General features: G+C 38.7%; 3 protein-coding genes across 3 annotated transcripts; 2 read left to right on the top strand and 1 right to left on the bottom strand.

Annotated features, from left to right (window-relative positions):
• Positions 1 to 1,529: 1,529 nt before the first annotated feature.
• On the top strand, positions 1,530 to 5,501 carry LOC108233909 (pleckstrin-2-like). The gene is made up of 6 exons (XM_025006390.2): positions 1,530 to 1,662; positions 1,746 to 1,910; positions 3,674 to 3,858; positions 3,936 to 4,027; positions 4,963 to 5,150; positions 5,295 to 5,501. Exons 1-6 carry the CDS (start codon positions 1,609 to 1,611, stop codon positions 5,484 to 5,486), a joined length of 876 nt encoding a protein of 291 aa, XP_024862158.2. The 5' UTR covers positions 1,530 to 1,608; the 3' UTR covers positions 5,487 to 5,501.
• Positions 5,502 to 6,942: 1,441 nt separating this feature from the next.
• plek2 (pleckstrin 2) lies at positions 6,943 to 13,666 on the top strand. Its single transcript, XM_017412274.2, has 9 exons — positions 6,943 to 7,075; positions 7,159 to 7,323; positions 9,087 to 9,271; positions 9,349 to 9,440; positions 10,376 to 10,563; positions 10,708 to 10,809; positions 11,528 to 11,611; positions 12,387 to 12,465; positions 12,699 to 13,666. The coding sequence occupies exons 1-9, from the start codon at positions 7,022 to 7,024 to the stop codon at positions 12,824 to 12,826; spliced, it is 1,077 nt and encodes a 358-aa protein (XP_017267763.1). The 5' UTR covers positions 6,943 to 7,021; the 3' UTR covers positions 12,827 to 13,666.
• Positions 13,667 to 14,228: 562 nt separating this feature from the next.
• On the bottom strand, positions 14,229 to 20,445 carry si:ch211-10a23.2 (uncharacterized protein LOC567812 homolog). Its single transcript, XM_017411224.3, has 4 exons — positions 20,180 to 20,445; positions 19,783 to 19,868; positions 17,056 to 17,236; positions 14,229 to 15,957 (listed from the first exon to the last, which is right to left on the bottom strand). The coding sequence occupies exons 1-4, from the start codon at positions 20,351 to 20,353 to the stop codon at positions 15,814 to 15,816; spliced, it is 585 nt and encodes a 194-aa protein (XP_017266713.2). The 5' UTR covers positions 20,354 to 20,445; the 3' UTR covers positions 14,229 to 15,813.
• Between the last annotated feature and the right edge of the window lie 1,679 nt (positions 20,446 to 22,124).

Below are 22,124 nucleotides of genomic sequence, written 5' to 3'. Positions count from 1 at the left end.
TTTACTTAGCTATATAAAGTGTTTCATTCTTAGCCTACATTCTAATTTGCACATTTGTAGTTTTGTTGCACATCTTATTTATATTTGCATTATATTCTTATATGTTCTGCTTATATAACGTTTTACAAAACTGCAAAAAAGCAAAAAGCACATTTGACATTCCTTTGGTTCTATTTGTTGTTAGCTACCATTTTGGTTAACTTATTTGCTTTGCACATTACAGTTTTGTTTTGTGTCATCATCTGTAAGTTATTTGTTCATTTATTGGTGTGTGAAATTGTAAAATAAATATCATATAGTGAGTGACTCAGATTAACCCGAGTCCATAAAGTGAACCGAATTTACCAGCTCTACTCTGGAGGCGGGGCCCTCCTCGGCCAGTCCTGGCAGACTCGTTTTTCATCCAAAGACTTGACATTTATTGAGATATGACTCAGAGGAAGTAGAGATTCTGATAAGTCTTTGTGGCGAGCATTGGACAGACTAATTCTAATCACATTCCCACAAAGCATTTTCTGTGACGGCAATATTGCACAAATTCACACAGCAGCAATATTCCATCCATCCATCCATCCGTCCATCCGTCCATCCATCCGTCCATCCATCCATCCATCCATCCATCCATCCATCCATCCATCCGTCCATCCGTCCATCCATCCATCGATCCATCCATCCATCCATCCATCCATCCAAATGCAAATGCATCTGAATTGCACAGAAAACCTTCAAAGGGAGGCATCCAGGAGGCATCCTAAACATCTCTGAACCCCCTCATCTGACTCTTTTTGATATGAAGGAGCAGTAGCTCCACTCCAAGCTTCCCCCAGATGACAAAGTTCCTCATCTCATCTCTAAAGCTGAGCTCGGCCAACCTACAAAGGAAGCTCATTTCAGCCGATTGTATCCAGGATCTCGTTCTTTCGGTCATGATCCAAACCTCATGACCATAGGGTGAGGGTTTGAACATAGATGGACCAGTAAATGAAGAGTTTTGCCTTTTGACCCAACTCTTTCTTCACCATGATTGACCAAATCCGATCTGTCAATACCTTCTGCTCCATCCTACCATCACTCGTGAACAATTTCAATAATGTGTAATTAAAATACAGAATAACATTTTATCTTCTCTTAATTTCCATTAAAGGAAGACCCAGTGGGACTTAAACAGCCTTAACAGTGAGGTGGGACAAGGTTCTGCATCAGATCGTGTTCTGTTCATTAGAAATGAGCTGATAAAGTCTGAGGAGGACTCAGGTAACCTTCACGTAAATTTATAAAACAAAACATTACAAAATTGATTAAATTGGCCTATTTTATATTGCTGGTGTTTTTGAGTTGCTTTAGAAAAAAATAAAAAATAAAAACATGACAAATATCCCAAATACCCTGGCACGTTTTCTTCCTTTTCCCACTGTTTTCCTTCAGTCAGCTGTGGGTGGGTGCCTCCACCCCTCGCCTCCCCCATAGGCCAGATTTGGCCCAGTTCTAAAGTCTAAAGGGTAAAAAAAAGGAGTGTGTGAGGGTGTGAACAGAGTGACACATTCTTTCTCAACATTTAAAGCACGAGCAGACAGGAAGAGACAAATCCTGCTTTTTTACAGCGCACACATGTATCCAGACAGGAGCAACACTCCTCTGAGAGAGGGCTTCCTGGTGAAGAGGGTGAGACCATTTATAACATGCAGAAAGTTCATGGAAACCCAAGTCGTTTTACTTTTAGGTCATGTTTGACTGTGTGTATCCAGGGCCACATTGTTCACAACTGGAAGGCACGCTGGTTTGTGCTGATGCCAGACAAGCTGCTTTATTACAAATATGAAGGAGGGAAACGGGACTCATGTCAACGAGGGAAAATCCTGCTAAAGGACTGCCTGATAACCTGTCCTTTCCTGGAGCATGAAAACCGACCGGTGAGTTGCTTTACCTACATTGCATGTCAAAAAAATTGTATAAATTATATGCAGGAAATATGCTACAAACGTTTCCTATTCAGCAATTTCATTAAAGGGGGCCAGTGCACAAGCATTGAAACACTCTTATTTCTGTTTGGCAGCCATCAGCGGTTTTTAATTTGCTACACTTCCAATAAAGCCAACACAAAACATACTTCAAAACAAATGGTTTGATCAGGAATAATGTGCTATGATCTTGGTAGCAGTAAATTGTACAGCATACACAAAAATGAAACAAACAAACAAACAAAAAAAAAAACCTGAAAAATGTCCACATAGACAACAGTGGACTTTTAGCAAATTGAGAGAAAACCCAGCTTTGATTGGAGCTCTGTATTTCAGACACACTGAAACATTATTCAAAGTTTAACATGTCACAAAAAAGCTGGATTTTACTTGACTGAGTTGGCATTTTAATATCTGTAATGGTTTCTTTTTACTCACAGTTTAAGCAAAAGGACTGTTTGTTTGTGGCTTACTTTCTGCTTTGCATCTCTGTTTGCCTGTCTTTTCAATATAATGAAAGATTTACAGCAGCTTTAACATTTCTTTTGATTTTGATTCTTATTACTCTTTTTACATGGTTCATACATCAAAATATTAACATTTTGTCAATTTAGCCCAGGTCTCTGCAACCTTCTTCTTTTCTTTAGGCTGATCCCTTTTCAGTTGACAAATAGTCACCTCTTGTCCAAGTCTAGCTTCCACAACTCTCTCCCAGATCTTCATTAAGTGGCTCATCAACTTAATTCCCCTGTAGTTGCTACAACTATGTACATCACCCTTGTTTTTAAAGATTGGCACCGGCACACTTCTCCTCCATTCCTCAGGAATTTTCTCATTCTCGTGCCATTGAATAATCAAATTCAAAAATCTCCCTGCCATCTTTTCTGGACATTTCCATACCTGTACTGGTATGTCATCAGGTCCAACTGCCTTCCTCTTCCTTCCACTTCCTGGTCCACAGTTTCTACGACTTCTACTCTTTCCTTTTCATTCTCTTTATTCATCAGCTTCTCGTAGTACTCCTTCCATCTTCCCATCACATTCTCCTTGCTTGTTAGAACATTACCATTTCTATCTTTAACAAGCCTAACCTGCTGCACATCCTTTCCAGTCTGATCCCTCTGTCTCACCAGTCGATACAAGTCCATCTCTCCCTCCTTAGTGTCGCGCCTCTTTGAACCACATCAAACATCATCACACCTTACCATCAAAAGAAGCATTTCTGCATTTTGTCCCACTAAACTGCATAAACTGTGCTTTGTGGTTTCCCCTCAGTAACTTGCTGTAAATGTGCTAAAAAGTTTTCAGTCAAGCAACAGACCGATTTTTCTTTACGCTCTTTATTTATCTGCAAGTTGTACACCCCTGACAGATTATTCCAAAAGGAAGTCCCAAATTTCTACTGAGCTTTACAAAAGAAAGAGGATGGAGGCTGAGATTTCAGAAATTGGCACCCTTCACCATGCCTTTAAAAATGTTCTAGTTTTGTCTCTACAGTAATTTTGTTTTGGTACGAAACACACTTGGAGATGTGGCTCCACCTGCTGCTCCTCCACCCCCTTTTAATGAGAACATTTATTGCCTCGGGTTTTTGTTTTGTCTCAACCTGATCTCCATCATCTACCTAACTTCGAAGAACAACCTGTGATCAGTTTTTGGCACCACTGGATCTGCTCTGTGGTAACCACTAATCTCCCGTCTCGCGGTTTGAACAGTTGGTGTTTAAACTCCAGACAAAGCATGGGGTGGACCATTTTTTGGAGGCTTGTTCCAGAGAGAAGAGAGATGAGTGGGCCGCCAGCATCACAGCAGCGGTCAGCAAGCTACAGGCAGCTGATGGGGGGAAGGCGACGAATCGCAAAAATCCTGCTGAATCCAAGTTACAAAACATCAACCTGAGGTAAACCAGCGTTCTCCCCCGCACATGTTTTCACTGTCTCGTTGTCTCCAGCTCCATTTCATCACTCTCTCTTGCAGCAAAGTGTTGGACTCCATGTATGACGTCCACAGCGGCATCAAGTTAAACAGCCATGTGGAGCAGGGCTACACGTACAGCAACTGTTTCTCAGGTGAATCGTCAGTCTTTCCCACATTCAGGCTCTCCTTTTGACATGAGATTATACACTGTCTGCTGGTAAATATACTTCAACAACTACATTTATCATTTAAAAACGTGAAAATAACTACAACCCCAATTTTGATAGAGCTGGGACAATGTGTAAGTTGTAAATAAAAACAGAATGCAATTATTTTCAAATCTTACAAGCCCATATATTATTTTTAATGGAACATAGTAAACATATCAAATACAGAAAAAAGACCTTTTTGAGGAAGATATAGTTATTTTGAATTTGGTGGCAATTCTTAAAAAATGCCCCAATTTCTTAGCTTAAACATTTCATGTATTTGTTCCACCGTGAATAAAATATGAGTTTATGAGATTTGCAAATCATTGCTTTCTGTTTTTTCGATTTTTCACAAAGTCTGAACCTTTTTGAAACTGGGGCTGTACTAAAGGCTTTGAGTCAGGAAGAATTCCTGGAGAGATTAGTAAATTATTAGACATGGACACACCTATCTAAGTATCTAAATTGGACTGGAAAAAAAACACACACAGAACAAGCACATATGGGGTTTTTTTTGTTTATATTTAAGACTCTTTTGTCTCATTTTAATCTTGTATTTCTTAATTGCCATTTTTTTCCCAGTTATGATTTTTTTGCACTTTTGCTTCTTTAACGTGTTACTGAATTGTCTCCATTTTTTAGTTTTTGTTTTTCTTTGTAGTTTTTCAGTGTCCTTTACCAAGTATTCTGCAAGGTTTTGTAGGTATTTTGTGATGTTCATTTAACTTGTTCTTCTTGTCATTTTAAGCCTTCTTTTAGTTTCTTGCAAAGATATTTATGATGAACTTATGGATTAAGACCTCAGGTCCTGTCCCCAGTAGGTTCATCTGTTTATCTGCTTGTCTTCATCAGACCTGTTTGTCTCTGTGTCCCTGCAGGGTCAGCGGTGGTGGACTGGCTGGTGTTCATGCAGTTCACGCTGACCCGGGTGGAGGCCCTGACACTGGCCTCAGCTCTGCTGGAGGAGGGCTTCCTGCGGACGGTGGGCCTGAAGAGCGTGGAAGGCCTTCGCACCGCTGGCCTCAGTGAGCAGTTCATGGACGACTCCACTGCGCTCTACAGCTTTGTATGTGCTGGCACCTCACTGCTTCTATATGCCTCTTTTAAAAAAAAACTTTAAACTGTGCTCAACTTCCAGCCTCATGCATCAGTCTGATGACCAGATTAAGATGATTTGTTTCTGTTTTAACATGTTTGTTTTCACTTTCAGTCTGACAGTTTAAAGAAAAGAGGCGGTGTTAAGGCAGAGACGTCGCTGTCTGCAGTAGAGCTGAGTGGGAAAGTCCGAAAGAAAGGATATCTGCTGAAACAGGTAAACACATTTCATCAGCCTGGTAATATGCTGGAAATTAAATTAATATTAATGAGTTTAAACAAGAAAATGACTTTTGTCTTGTTGTAGAAAATCACAAGTTATCACTAATCGATGGGAGTAGTTAAATAATTTGGTGTGCTTTTATTGGTCACTAAAAAAAGTAGCATAAACAGTTGATGGATTAATATAAGTTACATACTGTAAACTTGAATAACAAACTTTGACAAGATAAAATGATTGGTAAAAAATGAATAGTCTAAACGTAAATGTTATTGTAGCAAAAAAAGGAAAAACAAATGTTCTAAAATTTATTGCAGTATTATTATTACATTGTCAATCATCAGAGTTTTCTTAAGTTAAATTATTATAACTATATGACATACCCTCATGGCCACTTTATTAGGTCCACCTTGCTTGTACTTAGTTGGAAGTATGGACTGGAAGTCCCACAGTGAAAGTGTGAGACTCCACCAAGGGTGGTGAAGAATGGCAGAGATAAGATACTGTAGGACTTCCAGATCCAGACTGACAAACAGGTGATGGCTAACCAACCGGACATTGTGGTGATAGATAAGATACAGAAGAAAAGCAGTGGTGATAGATGNATCCATCCATCCATCCATCCATCCATCCATCCATCCATCCATCCGTCCGTCCGTCCGTCCATCCATCCATCCATCCATCCATCCGTCCATCCATCCATCCAAATGCAAATGCATCTGAATTGCACAGAAAACCTTCAAAGGGAGGCATCCAGGAGGCATCCTAAACATCTCTGAACCCCCTCATCTGACTCTTTTTGATATGAAGGAGCAGTAGCTCCACTCCAAGCTTCCCCCAGATGACAAAGTTCCTCATCTCATCTCTAAAGCTGAGCTCGGCCAACCTACAAAGGAAGCTCATTTCAGCCGATTGTATCCAGGATCTCGTTCTTTCGGTCATGATCCAAACCTCATGACCATAGGGTGAGGGTTTGAACATAGATGGACCAGTAAATGAAGAGTTTTGCCTTTTGACCCAACTCTTTCTTCACCATGATTGACCAAATCCGATCTGTCAATACCTTCTGCTCCATCCTACCATCACTCGTGAACAATTTCAATAATGTGTAATTAAAATACAGAATAACATTTTATCTTCTCTTAATTTCCATTAAAGGAAGACCCAGTGGGACTTAAACAGCCTTAACAGTGAGGTGGGACAAGGTTCTGCATCAGATCGTGTTCTGTTCATTAGAAATGAGCTGATAAAGTCTGAGGAGGACTCAGGTAACCTTCACGTAAATTTATAAAACAAAACATTACAAAATTGATTAAATTGGCCTATTTTATATTGCTGGTGTTTTTGAGTTGCTTTAGAAAAAAATAAAAAATAAAAACATGACAAATATCCCAAATACCCTGGCACGTTTTCTTCCTTTTCCCACTGTTTTCCTTCAGTCAGCTGTGGGTGGGTGCCTCCACCCCTCGCCTCCCCCATAGGCCAGATTTGGCCCAGTTCTAAAGTCTAAAGGGTAAAAAAAAGGAGTGTGTGAGGGTGTGAACAGAGTGACACATTCTTTCTCAACATTTAAAGCACGAGCAGACAGGAAGAGACAAATCCTGCTTTTTTACAGCGCACACATGTATCCAGACAGGAGCAACACTCCTCTGAGAGAGGGCTTCCTGGTGAAGAGGGTGAGACCATTTATAACATGCAGAAAGTTCATGGAAACCCAAGTCGTTTTACTTTTAGGTCATGTTTGACTGTGTGTATCCAGGGCCACATTGTTCACAACTGGAAGGCACGCTGGTTTGTGCTGATGCCAGACAAGCTGCTTTATTACAAATATGAAGGAGGGAAACGGGACTCATGTCAACGAGGGAAAATCCTGCTAAAGGACTGCCTGATAACCTGTCCTTTCCTGGAGCATGAAAACCGACCGGTGAGTTGCTTTACCTACATTGCATGTCAAAAAAATTGTATAAATTATATGCAGGAAATATGCTACAAACGTTTCCTATTCAGCAATTTCATTAAAGGGGGCCAGTGCACAAGCATTGAAACACTCTTATTTCTGTTTGGCAGCCATCAGCGGTTTTTAATTTGCTACACTTCCAATAAAGCCAACACAAAACATACTTCAAAACAAATGGTTTGATCAGGAATAATGTGCTATGATCTTGGTAGCAGTAAATTGTACAGCATACACAAAAATGAAACAAACAAACAAACAAAAAAAAAAACCTGAAAAATGTCCACATAGACAACAGTGGACTTTTAGCAAATTGAGAGAAAACCCAGCTTTGATTGGAGCTCTGTATTTCAGACACACTGAAACATTATTCAAAGTTTAACATGTCACAAAAAAGCTGGATTTTACTTGACTGAGTTGGCATTTTAATATCTGTAATGGTTTCTTTTTACTCACAGTTTAAGCAAAAGGACTGTTTGTTTGTGGCTTACTTTCTGCTTTGCATCTCTGTTTGCCTGTCTTTTCAATATAATGAAAGATTTACAGCAGCTTTAACATTTCTTTTGATTTTGATTCTTATTACTCTTTTTACATGGTTCATACATCAAAATATTAACATTTTGTCAATTTAGCCCAGGTCTCTGCAACCTTCTTCTTTTCTTTAGGCTGATCCCTTTTCAGTTGACAAATAGTCACCTCTTGTCCAAGTCTAGCTTCCACAACTCTCTCCCAGATCTTCATTAAGTGGCTCATCAACTTAATTCCCCTGTAGTTGCTACAACTATGTACATCACCCTTGTTTTTAAAGATTGGCACCGGCACACTTCTCCTCCATTCCTCAGGAATTTTCTCATTCTCGTGCCATTGAATAATCAAATTCAAAAATCTCCCTGCCATCTTTTCTGGACATTTCCATACCTGTACTGGTATGTCATCAGGTCCAACTGCCTTCCTCTTCCTTCCACTTCCTGGTCCACAGTTTCTACGACTTCTACTCTTTCCTTTTCATTCTCTTTATTCATCAGCTTCTCGTAGTACTCCTTCCATCTTCCCATCACATTCTCCTTGCTTGTTAGAACATTACCATTTCTATCTTTAACAAGCCTAACCTGCTGCACATCCTTTCCAGTCTGATCCCTCTGTCTCACCAGTCGATACAAGTCCATCTCTCCCTCCTTAGTGTCGCGCCTCTTTGAACCACATCAAACATCATCACACCTTACCATCAAAAGAAGCATTTCTGCATTTTGTCCCACTAAACTGCATAAACTGTGCTTTGTGGTTTCCCCTCAGTAACTTGCTGTAAATGTGCTAAAAAGTTTTCAGTCAAGCAACAGACCGATTTTTCTTTACGCTCTTTATTTATCTGCAAGTTGTACACCCCTGACAGATTATTCCAAAAGGAAGTCCCAAATTTCTACTGAGCTTTACAAAAGAAAGAGGATGGAGGCTGAGATTTCAGAAATTGGCACCCTTCACCATGCCTTTAAAAATGTTCTAGTTTTGTCTCTACAGTAATTTTGTTTTGGTACGAAACACACTTGGAGATGTGGCTCCACCTGCTGCTCCTCCACCCCCTTTTAATGAGAACATTTATTGCCTCGGGTTTTTGTTTTGTCTCAACCTGATCTCCATCATCTACCTAACTTCGAAGAACAACCTGTGATCAGTTTTTGGCACCACTGGATCTGCTCTGTGGTAACCACTAATCTCCCGTCTCGCGGTTTGAACAGTTGGTGTTTAAACTCCAGACAAAGCATGGGGTGGACCATTTTTTGGAGGCTTGTTCCAGAGAGAAGAGAGATGAGTGGGCCGCCAGCATCACAGCAGCGGTCAGCAAGCTACAGGCAGCTGATGGGGGGAAGGCGACGAATCGCAAAAATCCTGCTGAATCCAAGTTACAAAACATCAACCTGAGGTAAACCAGCGTTCTCCCCCGCACATGTTTTCACTGTCTCGTTGTCTCCAGCTCCATTTCATCACTCTCTCTTGCAGCAAAGTGTTGGACTCCATGTATGACGTCCACAGCGGCATCAAGTTAAACAGCCATGTGGAGCAGGGCTACACGTACAGCAACTGTTTCTCAGGTGAATCGTCAGTCTTTCCCACATTCAGGCTCTCCTTTTGACATGAGATTATACACTGTCTGCTGGTAAATATACTTCAACAACTACATTTATCATTTAAAAACGTGAAAATAACTACAACCCCAATTTTGATAGAGCTGGGACAATGTGTAAGTTGTAAATAAAAACAGAATGCAATTATTTTCAAATCTTACAAGCCCATATATTATTTTTAATGGAACATAGTAAACATATCAAATACAGAAAAAAGACCTTTTTGAGGAAGATATAGTTATTTTGAATTTGGTGGCAATTCTTAAAAAATGCCCCAATTTCTTAGCTTAAACATTTCATGTATTTGTTCCACCGTGAATAAAATATGAGTTTATGAGATTTGCAAATCATTGCTTTCTGTTTTTTCGATTTTTCACAAAGTCTGAACCTTTTTGAAACTGGGGCTGTACTAAAGGCTTTGAGTCAGGAAGAATTCCTGGAGAGATTAGTAAATTATTAGACATGGACACACCTATCTAAGTATCTAAATTGGACTGGAAAAAAAACACACACAGAACAAGCACATATGGGGTTTTTTTTGTTTATATTTAAGACTCTTTTGTCTCATTTTAATCTTGTATTTCTTAATTGCCATTTTTTTCCCAGTTATGATTTTTTTGCACTTTTGCTTCTTTAACGTGTTACTGAATTGTCTCCATTTTTTAGTTTTTGTTTTTCTTTGTAGTTTTTCAGTGTCCTTTACCAAGTATTCTGCAAGGTTTTGTAGGTATTTTGTGATGTTCATTTAACTTGTTCTTCTTGTCATTTTAAGCCTTCTTTTAGTTTCTTGCAAAGATATTTATGATGAACTTATGGATTAAGACCTCAGGTCCTGTCCCCAGTAGGTTCATCTGTTTATCTGCTTGTCTTCATCAGACCTGTTTGTCTCTGTGTCCCTGCAGGGTCAGCGGTGGTGGACTGGCTGGTGTTCATGCAGTTCACGCTGACCCGGGTGGAGGCCCTGACACTGGCCTCAGCTCTGCTGGAGGAGGGCTTCCTGCGGACGGTGGGCCTGAAGAGCGTGGAAGGCCTTCGCACCGCTGGCCTCAGTGAGCAGTTCATGGACGACTCCACTGCGCTCTACAGCTTTGTATGTGCTGGCACCTCACTGCTTCTATATGCCTCTTTTAAAAAAAAACTTTAAACTGTGCTCAACTTCCAGCCTCATGCATCAGTCTGATGACCAGATTAAGATGATTTGTTTCTGTTTTAACATGTTTGTTTTCACTTTCAGTCTGACAGTTTAAAGAAAAGAGGCGGTGTTAAGGCAGAGACGTCGCTGTCTGCAGTAGAGCTGAGTGGGAAAGTCCGAAAGAAAGGATATCTGCTGAAACAGGTAAACACATTTCATCAGCCTGGTAATATGCTGGAAATTAAATTAATATTAATGAGTTTAAACAAGAAAATGACTTTTGTCTTGTTGTAGAAAATCACAAGTTATCACTAATCGATGGGAGTAGTTAAATAATTTGGTGTGCTTTTATTGGTCACTAAAAAAAGTAGCATAAACAGTTGATGGATTAATATAAGTTACATACTGTAAACTTGAATAACAAACTTTGACAAGATAAAATGATTGGTAAAAAATGAATAGTCTAAACGTAAATGTTATTGTAGCAAAAAAAGGAAAAACAAATGTTCTAAAATTTATTGCAGTATTATTATTACATTGTCAATCATCAGAGTTTTCTTAAGTTAAATTATTATAACTATATGACATACCCTCATGGCCACTTTATTAGGTCCACCTTGCTTGTACTTAGTTGGAAGTATGGACTGGAAGTCCCACAGTGAAAGTGTGAGACTCCACCAAGGGTGGTGAAGAATGGCAGAGATAAGATACTGTAGGACTTCCAGATCCAGACTGACAAACAGGTGATGGCTAACCAACCGGACATTGTGGTGATAGATAAGATACAGAAGAAAAGCAGTGGTGATAGATGTAGCAGTCCCAGGAGACTGGACCATCAGGAAGACGGGGCACAAAATGACTGCAGCTTTGAGTGGTGCCATCATAGTTCATGTTTGAACTCTTGGTTAATCTTTACTTACAGGGACACAGAAGGAAAAACTGGAAGGTGCGACTGTTTGTGCTCCGTGCAGAACCTGACTTTCTTCATTATTATGATCCCACCAGGGTGAGTGTCTGGGCGCTATAAAAGACCAGTGGACAGTAATATGCAGTCAAAATATACAAGTAATTAAAATGTCTATTCAGTTCAGTTTAGTATATCTTTGTAGATATAGCTTCAATTCACTACAATTCTTCTCAGAAAGAAAAGAAATAAAAACCAAGTCTAAATCATAAATCTACTTCAGATTCAGATTCAAGTCCAGTTAAAATCAATTCAAGCAGCAGAGAGAGGAAATGTGGTCAGTTTGTCCTCCAGCAGTCTGAGCCTATAGCAGCAGAACTAAGGGAGAGCTCAGGAAACCTGAACCAACCCTAACTATAGGATTTAGTAAAAAGGAAGCTTAGTCTTAAAAGTAAACAGGGTGTCAACCTCAAGAAAAGAAACTGGAAGTTGGTTCCACAAGAGAGGAGCCTGAGAACTGAAAGCTCTGCCTCCTGTTCTACTTTTAGAAACTCTAGGAACCACAGGTAAACCTGCAGTCTGAGAGCGAAGTGCAAAGATCTTTAATATAAGATGGAGCTTGGTTGTTGAGAGCTTTGTATGTTAAAAGTAAGATTTTATATGCTGTTCTGAACTTGACAGGAAGCCAATGGAGAGAAGCTAAAACTGCAGAAATCTGTATTCTGATCTCTGTTACGATGTCTACACCCTAACTCTGAAGCCTGATACACAGACAGCCCCAGCCCAAACAAGCTGACTCTGGCATTACTCGTAATGAAGTCAGAAGAACATCACTTCCTGCTCATGTCTGACTCAGTCTCTTCCTGTCTTGTGTCAGGATGACATCAGTCCTGTCGGCGGCTTCTCTCTGCGGGGGTGTCTGGTTTCTTCTTTGGAGGATAATGGAGTTCCCTCAGGTGTGTCGACTCAAACCTCCGTCACATCGGAAAGACTTCGACATGTTCACCCGAAGGCTTCCAACCAAACAAAAACAAAATATAACTGTTATGCATGCCTACACGTTTTTCCTTGTTTTCAGTCCTTCGCTCTGATCCTTACCAACATATATGTCACAATCTTTTCTTCACAATCTGTCTTTACCTTCGTTTCTCAGATGTTTTACATATATTAATACAGCTCTCCTCTGCAGGTGTGAAGGGCAACATTCAAGGCAACTTGTTTAAAATCATCACCAAGTCCGACGTTCATTACTTCATCCAGGCTCCAACTCACCAGGAGAAGATGGACTGGATTGACGCCATCAGAGAACAGACGTAGAAACGCTGTTTCAGCTCGGACATTAAAGCTGATGACTTAAAGAGTGCACTATGAATAGAAACACTAAAGGTTGGAAGAGTTTGATTCAGTTGTGGTAATGAGTAAGCAAAGCTTTCATAGTTTAATACCAATAAGTGGACAGGACCTGGTCTAATAAAACATACAGCATGATGAAAAATAACACTATTGAGGGTAAATATGAATTATTTATTTATATGATAACTGTAATAACAGTCTATTTATGTCCGTAGACCTGCTACATTTATACATCTGCTGATTATTTACTTTATAGCAGGGGTTTAAAGTTGTTTTTTAAGTTATGTTGGGAGATGATGTCCCAGTAAAATTGCCATCCATTAAAGTTTGACTAGGAATATTTTTAATAATAGTCACAACCAGGAGCTGTCTGAATGTTAACGTGATAGTTCAATTATAAGAGGCTGTATGATCAGTTTAATGTATGGTTCTGATAGTGATATCTTGTACAATGGACACATTTCTTCTTACTTTAGTTTAACTGCAGCTTCTGGTGCAAAGTTTTCCAGCACATTTTTCATGTTTGTCTGTAAGATAATTTAAAAAATAATCTGGTCAAATGGAATGATTTTACCTAAACTTAGAAACCATAAGTTATATTTACTAGATTAAATTATAAAAGGAAAAAAATATCCCTGAATAAAGATTGTATTGTGGTTAAATCTGAAAACAGAAATTGCAATATTTAATCAACGTCTAAATGTGGTGGACTGAGTGACTTTAAGATGACAAAGGAACTTTTAAATCCATGTTATTTGTTTGTTTAAACTCTCACATCAGAGGGTATAAATATGATGATCTAAATGTTGCTTCAGTCTGATTTCTGTATTTAGGATTTAATTACCCCTCCTGAAGAGAGGACAAGAAGCCCTTGCAACTTTGGGTCAATTACACACACACAACTTTTCAGTTTTATATTTTTAAAATTATTTAAAACAAATTATCTTCACATATAACTTCATTAATCTGGAGTATTTTTTAAAGAATTGTTGCTTTTAATAAAACAAAAAAAATCCAAATGAATTTAAAGCTGCAAGGCAACAAAATAGAAAGATTACCAAGAGGCGTGAATTCTTTTGGCACTGCATCTGATATGTTTTGTCGGAGCAAAAGTTCTTGCAACAAAATGGAATTACTTTACAAGCAGAGACTAGTAAAAAAAAAAACAGCAGGTATTTGTTTCTTCAGGTGCTCACAGAGTGGCAGACACACCCAGACAGCGAGCTGAGTCCAGCTTTTATCTGAATGACTCAAGCTGAGCTGGTCTTGTTTAAGATCCTGCTTCCAGTGAAACCGTAAGTGGCTCCAGTATGGTTCTCCGGAAGGGGCTTTTGGAACTAACTCATGACACTTATTAACCTGAAAGTGGACGGCAGCAAACAATCGCATTTATTGCCTTCATGAACGTCCATTTGAAACATTCCCATAAAAAGTAACAGGGGAAAGTGCTAAATACACAAACCTACAAGTGTGTGTAAAACCAGTCGTGATAAAGATACAATAAATGAGTGCATGACTGAATCCTTCCCGCTTTGTGATTAATCTAACAAAAACTGAAAGAAATACAACATACAACATGGCATGCGTTTACAGATGTGAATAAATATGTTGGTACCCTTCCATCATAATCATAATAAAAAAAATGATGTGACTCAAGCCAAAAAGCTCCAGTTTTGTCTCATCAGACCCAGAAACTTTGGTTATCAACATGCATTTTGTTGAATTCCTGTCTGGCTTTTTTGTGTTTTTCTGCCAATAATGAAGCCTCCTGTTCTTCATCATTATTCAAAATGTAATAGATGGTGCAATCAGAAAGTGATGTATCTTGACCTTGGAGTTCAGCTTGTGTGAATTCCTTGGCTCTTTTTGACCATCCACACTGTGTCTGATCAACCCGGGGTTGCATTTCCTCTTGTGTCCACGTCCTGGGAGGTTAGCTACAGTCCAGTGAACTTTCTTCTTTTTAAATAATCTTGTCAGCTGTGGTCAGAGGGACATGAAGCTGCTTGGAGATGCTCTTGTAGCCTTTACCTTTAACATGGATCTCTATAATCTTCTTCCTGAGCTGCTCTCAGCTTTGGTTTCTCTGCTCCATGTTCAGTGTGGCGAACACAACCAAACCAAACTACCCAGTGGCTGTTTGTTTTCGTTAAATACGCTGACTGACCGGTGGAAAGCTTGGAGGCTCCTGTGATGCTAATTATGGGCAAACACTTAGTTTGAAAAATGGCTACAATGCAAAATGTAATTGTCTCTTTAAGGATGCCAACAAATCTGTCCATAGTGTTTTTGCATATCTTTGCAAAAATAAACAACAAATCATTTATTTTACATTTTTTGTTTACTCTATCAAATACTAAAGGCATGCAGATATACAGTAAATAATTGCTTTAACCAAATCACTTTTCACAAGAAATGAAGCGTTATTTCAATGAGCTGGAAGGGGACCAACAAATTTATCTGATATTGTATTACATGATTACACCTCTTGCCGTTTTTAATTGGACACAAAATGACAGTCTTTGCTATTTTCAGTTTACTTGCAGGCGCTCGTAAATTTAAGTGCTTTCAAAGGTCAATTGGAGAAATTAAAGACAGCCGTCTAAATTCTCTTTTTCCACAAGTTCTAATGAAGCTGTACCGTTTGTGGCTCATTAAGTTGGTACGGTTGTTTTTCTCAAAATTATTATTGATTAAATCCCTATTCATATCAATCCAAACCACATTCCTTGTCTGATTTTAGACAACTATTACATTCAGTCAGTATCTTCAAGTTTCCAGACAGCAAAGGCACTTTGTTTTTAGAGGCGGTTGAAACTTTGTTGGAAAATGGAAACACAACATCCCCACAATGGATGAATTTATGCACTCAAACAGAAGTTCTAGTCTAACGTATTTCAGTGTGTATTGTCCCAAGGGTTTCTCAGTTCTCAGAGGGTGAGACGCTGCTGTTAGGCCACCTTGGTGAGCTGCAGGTCCCCAAAGACTCGTAAGGCGGTGAGGGAGGAGAGCGGGGAGACCCGGTGGGTGAAGCCACACAGAGGCTGACCGTCCACCAAGATACGGAACTGCTGGTGCTCACAGACAATCTCCATCTGACAGTCAGAGCGAATGTAGCATGTAAAATTAAAAAAAAGAGAAAGATTGCATTAGTCTAAATTAATGAACAGAGCTGCAACAGAGAGGTCGACAAAAAATGGCCCATTTGAGAAAAATTTAGAAAGACTTTACATCTATTTTTGAGACACATTAAAATCCATTTATTACAAATTCAATTAAAGGTTCCTTGAAGGAATGCATATTGCTCATCGCCTTTCATGTTACAGTTTTAAACTATGATCATCTTTTGTTTAAGAAATGACAGAGATTTTGCCATTTTGATCAAACTTTAAAAATAACGTTATGCACAGACTTGATCAAATTTTAACTCAATATCTGTAGTTGTAGCTATTTCTGCATTTTCTAAGTCATATGTTACAAACAAATGAACACACACACAGGCAAAACTATTATCTCCTTCATATTCTGCAGTAAGTGACAGATACCCTGCAGAGATACTGGCAACAAACAGCAATGTGTGGGTCTCCTGAGTTGAAATAATTTGTTTAGAAAAACAAACAAAAAAACCCCATCAGGTTTCCTGTAAGATTAACAATGTCATATCTTGTGAAAACCAAAATGTACTGTAAATACTGAGTCCTAAACCAGGAAGAAATGACTTGTGTTAGACTGTATGATAAGATATATCGTCTTCAGCTAAGGACAAATATTAACAGTACATGTCCTCTCATTAAATGGCTCTCAGCTACTACCACACCAAATTTTACCTCAGTGTTTGTAAAGCTGACTCAGTTATGGTCATTTCTGTGTTTGCTAAGGTTGCTTAGCCGTGGCAGCTGAAGATGTATATCTAATGATTACTTTTTGAGAGTTTCATTAAAACTTGTCAAGCAGTTTGTGAGATATTGTGCCTACATGACAGACAAAATGGACATTAGCAATAACATCCTCACCTTTTTTGTCTTCATCATAACAAAAAGAGATTTTAAATCATATCAAGCAATGCACCATTTAGAAAAATACAAAGAATGAGTTCTCTCTCACAGGATCTACTGTATGATGCCAGTTTTCCTCTTTATTTACCTGTATAGTCAAAGTGTGAATATCAGATACTATCAGAGACTAAAAATTACCTTGAAAGATTCTCCAGGAGCAAAAGGGAAGAAGGAGATAGTGTTTTCACATGGACCCCACTTCCCGGCCAAACGGGCATTACGTTGGACGGCTTTATCCACAAAGCTGACCTTCATCTGCAGGCCCACGTCACCCTCCTCTTCCTCCTTCTGAGGCTTCGTGGACAGAGTCACCTCAATGCTACACAAACAGCAGGGGCACACAATACACATTACAAACAGGAAGTAGAAAAAACAGAAAGATTTACGTTGAAAATAAATGTTGAGTGCTGAAAAACAGCTGAAATTTGTTGAAAAGGGTAAAATCTTATGAATAAAGTTAAAACAAGCAGAATGAGATCTGAAATGAACAGAACAGTGGCAACAATCTTAAAGAAAAATTACATATAAAAGCTAAAATTAGGTAGTAAAAAGCTGAAACCTGCAAAACAGAGGCTAAAAGCTAAAACTAGTAAAACTGTGGCTAAAAGCTAAAACAAGCAAAGCAATAGTAAAAAGTTAAAGCCTGCACACATTTTAAGTAGAACAGGGACATCTTGTGGTATCACAGAAGCAATGTTGTCATGATCTATTTAAAGAAGATGTAAAAAGAGTGGCAGGGTAGGGCAGTGATTAGAGATGTAACTCTAAATTGCCCCTTGGTGTGAGTGAGAGTGGAAGGTGGTTTGTCTCATTTGTCTCCAAGCATCCCTGCGATAGACTGGAGACCTGTCCAGGGTGTCCCCTGTGTCTCACACAGTGACTGCTGGAGAGAGACACCAGCTCCTCGCAACCCAGGAAGGAGAAGCGGATAAAGAAAATGGGCGGATGGATAAAAATGATCAGACACCGAACACACGACGATGTAAAAGAAAACAAGTAAGGTGGTTTGTTCCTGACACAAATGTACTCAGACCTGACTTAAAACTTTAGGTCACATAAATATTTATGTTTTATTTGAAATGTAAATGTGTAAACCACTTAAATGTAAATGAATGATCAGGAATCATATGAAATAACTTCTTCCACCTTGACAAAAATGCAGAATCTGTGAAGTATGTTAAAGCTTCAGTCCAGCTGTGCCTCTCCGGTGGTGGATGGGTGAGAAGGTAAACCATCCCAGAGCCAACACAAAGACACACACCCACACATGCACACACACACACACACACACACACACACACACACACACTCTCGCCTTATAGCAATGCAAATCATCCGTTGCCTTTCATGCCAGAGTTTTAAACTAAAATCATTTTTGTGGGACAGAGTTACAGTCGTTTTAGTCAAACCTTGTAAATAACGTTAAGCGTGACCTCATGTCACAACACGAGATGTCGCATGAGCTCTGAGCATGTGTCAGGGATGACTCTCAGCTACTACCGCAGCTAATTAAACTACTTAATTATAGCCTGTCTCATGTCAGCTAAGGTGGAATAGCCATAGCAATCATCTTTATGTTGGCTCCAAAGGTTATTTAGCTGTAGCCGTGCACCTAAAGGTTAATTTCTGAGAGGTTATTTAAAATCTTGCCTGTGATTTATGAGATATTTTTTCAACTGTGGAAGGAAAGAACCCAGAGAAAACTGAGGCACCCGTGAAGAACATGCAGACTGCTGAGATTCACCCTCTATGAGTCTTAACCTGAAACATCTGAGGGAAGATGGTAAATTACCTAAAATATCAAAGTTTATCCAAACTACATTTTAGAACATTAACAAGATGATCGTTTTGATTTGATTTAATATTGGTTTAACGTTTTAAAATCAGTGTTAAAAGGTCTATGAGACTATTTGTGTTACATTCAATAAGTGGAAAAGTAATCCAATAAAATAACTCATTCTTTAATAGTAAAATAAAATAAAATAACATAAAAGAAAAGAAAAGAAAAGAAAAATAAAACTAGAGAAAATCTATTTTCTGTAAAAATACTGTGTAAATGCTAAGTGTTGAAGAAAGTGAAACTGAGTTTTTAAAGCTAAAACAAAAGCAAAATGCCAGCTTAAAGCAGAATAATTGCTAAAAGCTAAAAGTGGCAGACCAATAGGTAAAAGATAAAATTAGCAGATTGGCAGATAGTCCTAAAAGTAGCACTATGGTAACTAAAAGCTAAAAGTCACAAAACAATATCTAAAAGCTAAAAGAATTAAAATGGTAGCTAAATGTAGAAGAATGATAGCTAAAAGTAGCAAAACAGCAGCTGAAAGCTAAAAGTAGCAAGAAGCAAAAAATGGCTAAATTGTGGCTAAAATTTGCTAAAAAAGTCAAACACTGAGCCAGTATGCTGCAGCAGATTTAAAAGAAAACAATGTTTATGAAGGATTTTAATATGATTCTCAATGAAATTATATTTTAAATAGATTTTAATATTTTGAAAAGAAAAAAAGTTAGAAAAACCAAAGGTCATGGCCCACTGAGCTGAATGTTTTGATATATGAATGGCTAAAAAAGCACAAAGTATGCAGAAATAGTTTAACGACAAAATGAAGAAAGAATAAACAGGACAGCAATTTTGAATGGTAACACAGAATAAAATAAAATGTAAATAAAAGAAAAAAAGAAAATTCTTTTTGCAACCAAAAATATGTGCTTTTGTTCTTTTTTAAAAATGCTTTTCTTAAAGTATTTTGTGAATTTTCCCAAACACAAGGAATAGTGATCCATTTAGTTTGCTGTCATGGGAGCATTTATTGACTCCACCTTTTATAAACTGCATGGATATAAAACAGAGACAAGTAATGCACAAACCTCTTAGGCTTCTTGTTGATAATTCCCATGATAACCAGTTTCATTGAAGGCCTCATCCCACCTTTTATCCCTCCGATATACTCCTCCTGGGAATCAACAGAGACATTTAAGGAGCAGAGAGGAGGCCGTTAACTCACTCACACACACACAGCAGACTCCACTTTATTATCTGTGTGTGGAAATGCAGGTTTGACGCCTCTTATCTGCAATACATTGCAATCCACGGGTCAGAACAAAAGCTTCATTGAGCTGGCTTTCAAACAATCCTTCGCACAGACTATCCTGTGAATTTTCTGCACCAATGGTCTGAGCACGTAGGAGGTTTTCAAACGGATCCTAATTTCATAAAAGATTCCCAGCGCAGCTTGCAAACCAAACAAAGAAGGAGGCTACGTACATTTTCTTTCTTGTCCTGGTCTTCCATTCCACTCGGGGCGTGATGCAGAGTGCAGGTTTCGGAGCCGTGACAACTGCGCAGTCTCTGCCTCCGGCCCGTTGCCATGGAGACCGGGGATGATGGTGGGAGACAGAATCGGAAGGAGGAAGGGCTCAGCTGGCACGTTTTAATCATTTGGATGCAGATTTAGTTCTGGCGGGGGAGCTGATGTCCGTGAATGTTTTGGTTATTGTATTTTTCCCATCAGGATCGTGCAAACAAAATAAAAACTTGAGTGTTTTTTTTTTTTTTTTTTTTCAAAAAAAGCTTGTTTTAAAATATAAAAGATTCATTTGAAACATGATCCACTGTTTTATGGTAAAAATAGGATGAGAAGATTTGTAAAAAAATCAAACAGAAACTCACATTTTGACACCAGAAGTTGTCAGCAAGGCAAACACAACAGAGATCATCCATCCATCCATCCATCCATCCATCCATCCATCCATCCATCCATCCATCCATCCATCCATCCATCCATCCATCCATCCATCCATCCATCCATCCATCCATCCATCCATCCATCCATCCATCCATCCATCCATCCATCCATCCATCCATTTTCTTTACCCACTTCTCCTTTCCGGGTCACAGGGAGTTAGTGTCTAGCTCCAGCAGTCACTGTGTGAGAGACGGGGGACACCCTGGACAGATCACGTCCATCACAGGGACACTAAGAGACAAAGGAGACAAAAAAACATTCACACTCACTCACACCTAGGGACAATATAGAGTTACCACTAAATCCACAATTGCACGAGGGAAGAAGGCGAACCTGTGACCTCCCCGCTGTGAGGTGACACTGCAGCACTGTGACGTGTAAGCTGGGAGGAGGTAGGAGCAAAAATGTCATTTTTTAGGTGTGTTAAATTTGTTCTACTAACGGTGACAAAGTGGGTTAAAATATTTATCATGGTTGTTGTTGTAGCTATATGTTTTATTAGAAGTAATTATATTAATTTAGTGACTGATTTTGAGACCTGTTGGGTTCCTGGAACCATGTTTGGGTTATATTGTTATGTTATTTGCTTTATCTTGGGGTGGAGATAGGGGTGGGGGATTTGAGCTACCGAGGGACAAAATGTTGATTGAGGGATCATTGCTCAATTGAATTTGTTCATTTGGCGTGAAACATTACTATTATGTAAATAAATTATCTTTCAAAAATTGTGAATTTAACACATTTTAATCCAGATCTTGAAAGTATCTTGTGTTCCTTTTGGCTTGATCTGTGTCAGCATGACAAAAACAAAAATGAAGTGAATTATGCATTGTGTTTTTAAAATAACCTGTTTTGTGTTGTTAATAATAAACTCACACAGGGACCTTGTTTTATTTTTTTTTGCTCTGTGGAAATTGTTTCAATCATAAATGTAGATTTATCAACAAGAAACCTGTAATTATTTTTACAGCAGATTTTATGTGTATGTTATGAAATTAATAATACTGGTACTATGAGCCCCAGGCTTATTTTCTATGTATTCTATTGCTCAGTGTAGGTATTGTATTTTGATTTTGTTTTAACACTTATATTTTTAAAAAAGGATAATTGACAGCCCAATATGGATGCCTTCACTGACGTAACTTGTCTTTGTTTAAACTCTCTACTTTGGCAGTATCAGTGGCGCCGGATTCATTTTCTAGGTGGGGGGGCCACCGGAGTGTTTCGTCACCTTATTAATTTTACATGCATCGGATCATCGTCTAACATAAAAAAAACTGAATAATGAAACGCTTTTTCAGCTATGACTTTATGTTCCAGTATATTATTATGAATAATGATAATTAGTTTAACCAACCAACAGCTTTATAAATGACCACAATAAAAGTAAACACAGGTAAATAACATGCGCACGGGCAGAGATGGAATAATCCAACATCTGAGCAACAGGAATATACAAACGCT

The sequence above is a fragment of the Kryptolebias marmoratus genome, linkage group LG10 (genome assembly GCF_001649575.2).
Source record: "Kryptolebias marmoratus isolate JLee-2015 linkage group LG10, ASM164957v2, whole genome shotgun sequence".
Lineage (NCBI taxonomy): Eukaryota > Metazoa > Chordata > Actinopteri > Cyprinodontiformes > Rivulidae > Kryptolebias > Kryptolebias marmoratus.
The sequence above is the reverse complement of the archived record's forward strand: the minus strand, read 5'-3'. Positions and strand labels throughout refer to the sequence as shown.